The 10,785-nt window shown below is 26.1% G+C and overlaps 1 protein-coding gene across 1 annotated transcript; it reads right to left on the reverse strand.

The window, feature by feature from the left end:
- Nucleotides 1-3,975: 3,975 nt before the first annotated feature.
- Nucleotides 3,976-6,886, reverse strand: LOC107897169 (L-ascorbate oxidase homolog). The gene is made up of 8 exons (XM_016822528.2): nucleotides 6,734-6,886; nucleotides 6,434-6,623; nucleotides 6,194-6,303; nucleotides 5,699-5,969; nucleotides 5,171-5,613; nucleotides 4,703-5,068; nucleotides 4,532-4,616; nucleotides 3,976-4,447 (listed from the first exon to the last, which is right to left on the reverse strand). Exons 2-8 carry the CDS (start codon nucleotides 6,578-6,580, stop codon nucleotides 4,250-4,252), a joined length of 1,620 nt encoding a protein of 539 aa, XP_016678017.1. The 5' UTR covers nucleotides 6,581-6,623; nucleotides 6,734-6,886; the 3' UTR covers nucleotides 3,976-4,249.
- Between the last annotated feature and the right edge of the window lie 3,899 nt (nucleotides 6,887-10,785).

Below are 10,785 nucleotides of genomic sequence, written 5' to 3' on the forward strand. Positions count from 1 at the left end.
ACCCTCTATTTAATAATTCGATTCTACTAACCTGATTTTTGGGATGTGAACATTTTCTATATACTTAGCCAATAATTTTGTTTGATTAATTTTCAACCACCGATTTTGAGTGGTTGGTGAAATTTGGTTTGTTAGAGAATTTCAAGATAATAATGATTTACTAAAACAAAGTAATTCTAATCATATTTGCATTGAAGTGTTTGTTTTCCATAGTATTAATTAATCAACCATCGATCTTTTGTTGTATTATGAGCCACTTGGTCGAGTCTAATTTATCAGTAACTAATTGTTTTCATTTTTAGATAATGATGTTACTTTAAATAATAATGAGTTTACAAGATATGCGTCCACTAAGGGAGTGATGAGAAACTACCTTGGGAAATGGATTACTAGGTTTAATCACTTCTTGGGAAAATGTTTTGTCTTTGATGTTGATTTATGGGGTATTTTGGATGGTCTTATCCTATTAAAAGAACAGGGGTTGGAAAGAATTTTTATCTATACAAATAATCTCGAGGTGGTCCAAACAATAAAAAAGGACTATTCAGCTTGTTCAATCTTTGCACTGGTTAGGCGAATCCAAAAGCTACTATAACATAAAGAGTTTTGGGTGGTTAAACCCATATTGCCAAGATGATCTCTACTGATATAGTGGAACTAAATGTGTTGATAACAGTTCCTGTAAAATTATTAAAAGACATTGATAGTGATAAAGCTAATGGTGTTTTTTATATTGTAAGTTTAGTTTAAGGTTTTTTTTTTCAACAAAAAAAATTAACCCATCATATATTTATATATATAATTTATAACAAGTTTTTAGAAAAATATGGAATGGAAGCTTTGTTGATATCCTTGATTGGATGACAAGTGGCATATGAAATTATAAATATATAGGTTTTACTGGCTTAATATATAATTACTTGATTAGGATTTTAAACAAATAACCAACATAGGTGATTTATTAGCAATTGAGTTATTTATTATTAGCATTTTAAATAAATAATCATTATGTTTTACATTTTTTAATTTATACATAGAAATATAAATATTTATAATTTAGAAAACATTATTTCTACAATAATATTTTTGCAAACAATAATAATATTACGATATTAAACTTTTATATATTTCACAATTAAAAGTAAAGGAATACTTTTATTTCGAGTGATAGTTTACTACTTTATTGATTAAATTACTAAATAATTTTTGTAATAAGAATTAAGACAAATATAATTATTTCATATTTAATAAATATTTTTTTTATTTCTATCAATTTAATGTTTAATTTAAATCAAAATTTTGAAATATTCAATTTTTACTTATATTTCCATAGAACATTAATTATATCCTATCCAATAAATTAATAACATTTTCAATGTTTAACTATTTTTAATTCAATTATTTTAAGCAACCAATTTCTTTTACCTCTTTTTAATTTGGACAGAAAATATGACCATTGTGATCAGAAGTCATGTTGTTATTAGAAAATATTTTCAGTGTTTTCGAATTAAGATGTAAATTTGAAGAATCATTAAATTACAAAATTACTAATATCATGCAGTAGGTTAAAAAAATATAAGATTTGATTTGGAAAGGATGCTGATATGTTTGTAAGGATGAGAATGTTTATATGATATTTATATAGTCCTTAATAACAAATTATAAATATATATATATATATATATGGAACATATAAAGATTAAATATTCACTAATGTTAAAAGACATTGGTTCTAGCTTTTACTATTAATTTCCGTTTCCATAGCTTTTGCTGCAGCTTCATCCCCTGCCATCAGGGTATCATCCTTGTATGAAACTACATTCCTTCTCCCACTCTTCCTGAGTCAAGACTAGTTTTCCTTAAAGTTTTCCCATCAGATTATATTACTACTATTCTTATTTTAATGAAATAAGTTAAATCTTTACAATTATTAGTGAAATGCATCTTTAGTTTGTTTCTAAACTTTTCGATTATTGTTAATCTTTCTCTTCTATTGGGCTTTTAGTAGATAATGGTATTGGTGCAACAATTTATAGTATTTTATTTGTTGTTTGTAATTTGTATCACGTCTATGTATTATTATTGTTTATTGTTCATGATAAAGAAAATAAGGCTTTCTTTGATTTCCTTAAACATATATACGTCATTCTTATTTTTGTTTTCCTCGAAAATGGAAAATATTAAAGAGAATATATCTGATTAAAAATTTTAAAAATAATTTTTAGAAAATAAAAAAAATTGTTTGAAAATTAAAAAATAATAAGAATTGTTTTTGTTTTCACTAAAAATGTTTGTAAAAGTAAAAATGGTTAAAAAAAATTTAATGAATTCGTACAAGTTCAAAATTCAAAAATGTTATTTTTTAAACAATGTTTCAAATATTAATTCCTGTACCCTGATTCGAATCTATATAAATGTAATTTTTATTTTATTTCTTATATTTCGATTATAGAAAAATAGTTACTAAATGTGTTTTGGAGTAAATTTATTTTTATTTATTAAAAGAGTTTCAATTTTTAAAAATTAAAAATTATTTTTTGAAAATCAAGATATAAAATTTTTTGGGTAAATTGTCTAGTTGGTCACCCAACTTTTAAGGTGTTTTCATTTTGGTTATCCAATTTTTAGGATGCTTTCATTTTAGTTACCTAAACGTTAAATCTCTAACTGTGGTTAACGGTACATGTCATATCATGTTTGTACTTTCATTTCGATCACCCAACTTCTAGGTCGCTTTCATTTTAGTCACCTAAAAATATATATTTTTTAAGTATTGATTGGGGTAAAAAAGAATCAATGATTAAAGTGAAAAAATGATAGAAACTAAAATCATACAAAAAATTATCAAATTGTACTTGTTTATCCCTTTGTTAAAAATCGTAAATTTGAATTTTGAAATATAAATTTTTAAATATTAAAATTCAAAATTATAATAGCAAATCGGTTGACATTATAATGGATAAAATATTTTTCAACAATTTATTTAAATTATTTTAATGTTTTGAAATTATTTCAAGAAAAATTATTGTTTTTAATAGTTTTTTACGAAACTTAAATTTCTTTTAATTATATGATCTTAAAATTTTTATGCTAAGCTAAAAACAAATAAAAATTATTTCAATTAATTAAATTAAATAATTTTATCTTCCATTCCAAACAAAGCTCATAATTTTTTTCATCACTTCTCTACCCAAACGAAGAATAAGTAATTAATTTAATTAATTGCAAGTACTTTTTTTCCCTTCACTTCTAGCTTAGCATGAAAGATTCAAAATTATATAATTAAAAAAAATTAAATTTCCTATACAATTATTAAATATGAGTTATTTGAATTAATTTCATTAAGGATGATCTAGAAACATAAAATAAAATTTAAAAAGTGGTTAGATTAATTAATTTTAATAGTATAGTAACAAATCGATTGACAGTATCAATAGATAATAAATTTTCAACAATTTATTCAATTTATTTTTATTTTTTAAAATTTAAAATTTAAATATTAAAAAAATAAATTTAGAATTTTGGAAATGGGATAAACAAGTATAATTTGAAATTTTTGTGTGTTATTTTAGTTTTTACAACTTTTTCACTTTAATCCTTGATTTTTTAACCCCAATGAACACTTAAAAATAATATTTTTTTTTGGTGAGCAAAATGAAAGGGTAAACATGATATGGTATGTATAGTTAATAGTCATTAAAGATTTAACACTTAGGTGACTAAAATGGAAACATCGTAAAAATTGAGTGACCAAATTGTAAGGATTTCATTCTAAGTGATCAAAATAAAAACATCCAAAAAATTAAGTGACCAACCAAGTAATTTACCCAATATTTTAAAAAATCTACCTTAGCATTCATCTCAAAAATCTCACCAAAAATAAAATAAAATAAGATGTAAATCGAACGAAAATTTATTCTCAAACATGGGTGCATGTTCACGCAACACGTTATATATCAAGGAGGGAGCTGGCTATTGACCGAATGAAACTCGATTTTCGAATTTTATAGGAAATCGAAACATTCAAGGATTAATGGCACGCACCACATTATTTTATACATGATAGATAAAAGAAACTCATTATTGTGATTTAATATAATTTTTTTTTAAAATCTAGCCTCAATAAATTTACTATATTTTTAAGTCTTATTTCCCTTCCTAAACAGTCCCACCCTCCTAAAAAAAGAACAAAAAAATCAGAAAATAAATTAGCTGATGTAGATTACACCAAGACGACATTAATGGTGTTCTAAGATTGAACTGCCTTGCCACAAAATAGTGCATTTGGAGGAATATCAGTTTCAGTATACAAGCTTTTCTCGTCGTTCCAGACTCTAAGATAGACTTCTTGGCCTAAGTACCGCTTTGACCAGGTTTGCGACCTCAAGTTCCACATTCCTTTGTTGTCCAATGAGACCAAAATTGAAGTCCAGCTTTTAGGATAAACCTGCCAAGATTTTACTAATTTTAATTATTTATATGTCCTATTTTTGAAACATGGGAAACCCGAATCAATCTCCAAGAGGGTTACCTGAACAGTGTTCCTAGATACTGCATCAACCAGGTTGTACCTTTTTCGTCTTCTTACGTCGGTTGTCCAGTTGCCACCGCCATATCTGAAATTTTAAAGAACACGTTAATTGTTAAACTACTATATATATGTATGTGTGTAGATAAAAATACAGGGGGTATGGAAACATACCCGGCAACAAAGAAGTTATAACCGTCAAGATGCCAAGACTGGATGGTTTTTTCAGTGTTCTGGAAGACAATCTCAACAAAGTCATGGAGCGTGAGTCCAAAGGCCGAGGCACCCAAGGTTGGAGGCCCTGAAGGAGGAGCATCCTTGGTCCCGTTCAAGACGAAGACACCAGGGATGTTAAACCAGTCTGCAAGCTTCAATGGAGTGGCTGGATCCACATAGGATATCCCGTTAACAGCATACCGCAATTTGTCATTTATCTCGACTTTTTCATTAGCCAATAAAATTGTCCTCACAACCTTTATTGCCCCATAGTGGAATGATCCCTGAGGATTAGGCCTAGCTGCATTTGCTGTCAAGTTCATCCTAAAACATAAAAATGAAGGAAAAAGAAGGGTTAGGATTATGGTACATGATAGCATTCATTTGTATATTTAAAGAGCAAAAAAGAAAATGTTAGAGCAGCACCTGATAGTCCTGGCATGTTTCATGGACCAGTGAACGTGATAAGTTGGGGCAACAGGCAATGGCAAAGAGGGCGGAGTTTGGGAACCCTGATAGCGAAGAATACCGGTAGTGGTGAGGATGGGCTTGGTGAAACGGGTCGAAGCCACAATGAAGTAGTCTTTAACCGACCCATGTAAGGTAACCAAAACAGCTATGGATTGACCCGCATGAATATCGATGGATTCATACACCTCCTGCAGAGTATGACATCCTTCAACTTCAACAAGAGTCATTGGATGACCCTGGATCCTAAAGTTAATTGATGTTGATATTCCCACATTTGTAACCCTAAATTTGTAAGTTTTCCCTTTCTGACCAGTCAAAGAAAAGTTACTACCACCATTTATGAGGAGCCCATCTGGCAGAGGAAGATCCAAGCCTGAATCCAACTGCTTCTCTAAGGCCTGTGTAAAAAACTTGTAATTGATTCGAATGATTGGATAGAAGCCATTGACGATGATCTAGTTAAAGAAATAAGAAATGGTATACCTTGTGGCCCTTGATGTACCAATCACCAACAAGCAAAGTTACATCCTCATCAAATGCTGGGTAAGGGATTGAAATCACAGATCTTTGGTTAATGTTGAAAGCCCCAAAGCCACCCGAAGCTCTATGCATTATAGTTGAAGGATAGTACATGAAGGTCCCAATTTGATCCTTCACCTGGAATTTGTATGTCCAGTTTGAGTGGGAAGGGATTGGGCAATTGGTTCCTAGCACACCATCTTGCCATGATGTTCTCCTTTGCATAATTCCATGCCTAATTTCCAAAACAAATCAGGTTATTGCCATGCATATCTATATTATATTGAATTAAAGTATGATATCAATTTAGTTAAAAATTAACTAAAAAATAAAAATAAACCCTAAATCAAATACTAATATAATAAAGATATATTTTCATTTTTATATAATCTAGTTATAAATTAAAGCAAATGCATAAGTAAGAAGAAAAAAGAAAGTTAAGGTTGGGGATCAACGAACCAGGTAATGAGGAAGGGTTCATCTAAATGATTGATGACATTAACAACTATGTTGTTATTAGTCACAGCTTCAATTGGAGGTCCAGGGAATTGATTATTAATAAGAATAACCTGCAAATATTAAACGAAAAACAAATCTTCTGCTTAGAATTCAGGTAAAAGTAAACATCTGAGTATGAACATTAATTATTAATGTTCTTCAACAGAAAATAATAAAAAGAAAAGAAGATTACAAACTAACCTGCTGGGGAACACCAAGAGGTGCCCGAGTTCCATATGTGACTTCCCAAGTATAGAATAGATATGGATCTTCTGCATTGGTGCAGAAGAAGAGAGTAGAACAAACAATTATTCCAAGTAAAAATTGCAGCAAAGTGGCCTCTTTCATCGTTTTAGCTGAACTATTTCCTCCCAGTTCAATCCTTTTTGCCCTAAAGAAGGTTGAAAGAAAGAAAAATAAAACCCTTGATGTGAGGTTTACAGGAACAACCAAATTATATACTACTAGTAAACTCAAAAGGTGTAAAAGAAAGAAACCCACCGAAATTGTAGGTCTTCCCAACAATTAGACTTTGGATGAGTCGTGTACGAACAATGACACAGCCTTGTTTATACTTATATATGGAAGTGGATGGTTAAAGATCGTGAAAATATGACAACATGCAGAAGTTGTTCTTTTGCGCCGCACTTCATGCTCAATGCAAACTCCATGAGCTATCACAACTCATGTACCTGATGAAAATTACTCGGAATAATTAAAGTAATATATTGCCAGCTAAGTATTATTAATTCAGACGTTTCGGATATATTTGAGAATATTTTTATTTTTATTATTATTATTATTATTATTATTATTATTATTATTTGGTAGCCCAAGAGGAGAAGTTCACTAAAATATATTTGGATTGGGAAAGCGTCAGCAATAACAATAGTAGCGGGAGAGGGAAAGAAGGAAAATGTAGGGATGGCGGGAGCGACAACAGCGCATCCGTGTACGGATCGTATTTAAGTGCAAGGGAACGTGGAGAGAGAGATTTGGGTTTTAATTGTAGTTTCATTGGAACAGTCTTTTTAACTTCAACTAGATTGTGGTTTAATAAGCAAAACAAATTTTATGTATAAATATCTATCTACGATCTTAGAAAAAAAAATATCATTTATTTTTTTTCATATTATTAAAGTTGTATTTAAAAATAATTATAATATTTAATTTAAAATTATTAATTAAAAAAGTTGAAAGAAGATGAATTTTTTTATAATTATACATTTAATAGAAGTTATAATAATTACAGAATTTAAATAATAATTGTTAGTTAAAAATTTATTCTAATTTTAAAATAGATTTATTACTTGAATAAAATTCTAAATATTTTAATTAATATTAGAATTAATTATATTAATTATTTATTTTTGAATTATGTTGTTTGTAAAACTACATTGAATAGGTTAAAAATGCTTTAATTATTATTTTAAAAATTTCTATTATAATATTTGAATTCATAAGTTAATATATTTTAATTATATCCAATAATTAAAATTAAAAATATTATTTTACGCTAATTACTGTAATTAAAAATAGAATGTTAAAAAATATATTTAATTATTAAATGCGTAAAATCGCATACAATGCATATAACATTAGAAGCTAATATTTATAGAAATTTTAAGTAAAAATAAAATAAGTTTTTAGTTAAAATGACAAGATTAAAGTTGTAATGTGTGTTTAGATGAAAACTTTTAAAACTTTGGTTCTTGTTTTTAAAATGTTAATATTTTAGAATTCCTTAACCCCTAACCATTATAATTACTTCATTGGGATAAATAATGGTTTTAAGGAAAATCAAGTTATTAGAATTTTACAAATTATAAAATAAGAACGATTATACTAAAAATAAATAATATAAAAGCTTCAATACATACATCATCATATTTTTAAATATTTTTAATAAAATAAAATATTAAAAATATAAATTAGAATTAAATAAAATTAATTTTTTGAAGTTTTAAAATTTTTTATAATGAAATTAAAGAAAAAAATTATATTTTGATGGACATTAGTTGTTTTGTATTATAATAAATTTAAAGTTCACTACAGCATTTCTTTTATAACAGATTTTCATTCATTTGATTTTAATGTAAATTATATATTCAAGTGATCAAAATTTTATTAAGTGAGAAAGCCATTCCAGTTTTTCTACTGATATATATTACAGTGCTTTAAAAAACAGTTGTGTTTATATATTAAAAAAAAACATTTGTATTCATAGAGTCATTACTTAGATAGAATTCTAAGCATAAAATATAGAAAATAATTGTGATAATTATGACTATAATTTAATTTATAATTATTTGTTATAAAATATGTAAAATGTTGTGTTATTTTTATTTTTTATTGTGTTTATTGATGTAAAATAAAATTATCATTTGACTAGAACTATTACTTATAGGGGTGTTCAAACGGTTAGTTCGGTTAATACTCGAACTGAATTACGAATTAATTAAAACTTATATTTTTTTATTAAAATAAATACAAAACATATCTAATTTTAGTTGTATATATTTGATTAAAGAGAATAACGTGAAAGACATAAAACAAGTTACTGTAAAATGATGTAAAATTAAATAGAGAAATAGGTGCCCCAAGCTGAACGGCAGTGAAAAGTGAACTGCAATGAAGGGTGAACAACAACGGACGGTGACCAGAAATGAACAGCGGTGATGCTCCTGCTGAATGTTAGTGAATAGTGAACGGTAGAAAACAACGGTGAAGCTACTGTTGAATGGTGGTGAAGCTATTGCTAAATGTCAATGAACAGTGAACTGATTTAGGGTTTTTTTAATTGTTTTAGGGGTCTGGGATAAGTTTTTTGGGAGAAGGGATGAATAATGGGTTGAGTATATTATTTATTTCGGTTAATTACCTAATTTCAAATTGAAATAACTGATAATTGAAATTTTAAAAAATCATTAATTGATCTTTAACCGAATTAAATTCAACCATCGACTGATTAGTCGAATTAGAACGGTTTGGTTAGTTAATTCAGTTTTAACTGAACTGTGAACACCCCTAATTACTTAAATAGAACTCTCAGCATCTTAATTATCACTTAATTAATATTAGAGTTATGTACCAATTAAAATATGAGTTTAGCTTTATAAATAGCATTCGGTAATTAAGCATATTCAATCCAGTAACATTTAAGAAAAATTATTAGTAAAAAAAGAAGAAGAGATTTTTAGCATTAATAAGTTAGAATTATAAAAGAATGAAGAATTAAAACCATGCTTCTTTGAATAGGTAATTATTAATCATATTTAAACAATAATAGCATCGAAAGTTATTTAGTTGATGATGAGGTAATATGATTTTATGATTTTTTTTTATTTGTTTGGTGTAGGTGAAAAATGTTTTGCGGGTTTGTTTTGAAAAGAAAGTCAAATTTCAACAATTATTTTTTAATCACTATTATTAAATATATCTATTAATTTATTTTAAATATCTTTCCTATTTATCATTAACTATTATTATAATTGTTACATGTTGTTTTACCTATTTTTACCTATTTTTTAAATTAAAAATTATAGTTAACTTTGTTATATGATTCCAAATTTATATATTATTTAAAAACTAATTAAAAATTAAATGTACAAATTTACATGCAACACATGTAACACTAGAAACTAGTTAGTTACAATATATGAATAATCTATATAATATTATACTATTATATTATGTTTTAAAACATAAAAATATAATTTCAAACACATATTAAATTAAATAAATATTAGAATAGTATAAATACTTTTTTTAAAATGTTTAATTTCATTTTTAAAATATCATATTTTTCTAAAAAAATTCATGTTTAAAATAGTTTTTAAAAATTAGTATGTTTTAAAATTAAAATATTTGGAATTATTATATAAAAATATTTGAAAATTTGAAGTTAAAATTTTATATTACAATATTAAAAAATTGTTGCACTACGTACGTGCCAATCTATCCATAACATTAATGAATTTAATTCAAAATAATAATTTAACAAATTGATTAGAAATAAATTTTAACAAAAATTTAAAAATTTAATTTTGAAATATTATATTTAAATTTATTTCTCATTTTATTAATAAAATTTAAAAAAATGTGTAGTCACATTTTAAATTTAATTAACAATCTACTTTCCCTAATTAATCATTAAAATAAAGTTGGAAACTATATATAAAATTAGAATTTCATATAATCTATTATTATAAAATTTATATTTTAAAAATATTTCAATATATTGTCAGTCTAATATTTAGTATCATGTTTTTAAAATTAAACTTATATATTATTATGCTTTAATTTCATTAACATAAAGTTACAAAATTTATAAAAAATTAAAAATAATTAATTGTAATTTAATTAATACATACAATCAACTCGTGGCACTCCCCATTTGGAAAAAAAATAAAATTTACATAATTTTTTTTATGAAAAATGAAAATAAACAAGCATGTTTATGTTATAATTTCTTTTTGAGACAAAAGGGCTTCCATTTATGCATAAAACAAACAAAGCACCTGTTGGGTAAGGCTCAGGCGGAACAGAGCATA

This window comes from Gossypium hirsutum, chromosome A11, assembly GCF_007990345.1.
Source record: "Gossypium hirsutum isolate 1008001.06 chromosome A11, Gossypium_hirsutum_v2.1, whole genome shotgun sequence".
In the NCBI taxonomy this organism is placed as follows: Eukaryota; Viridiplantae; Streptophyta; class Magnoliopsida; order Malvales; family Malvaceae; genus Gossypium; species Gossypium hirsutum.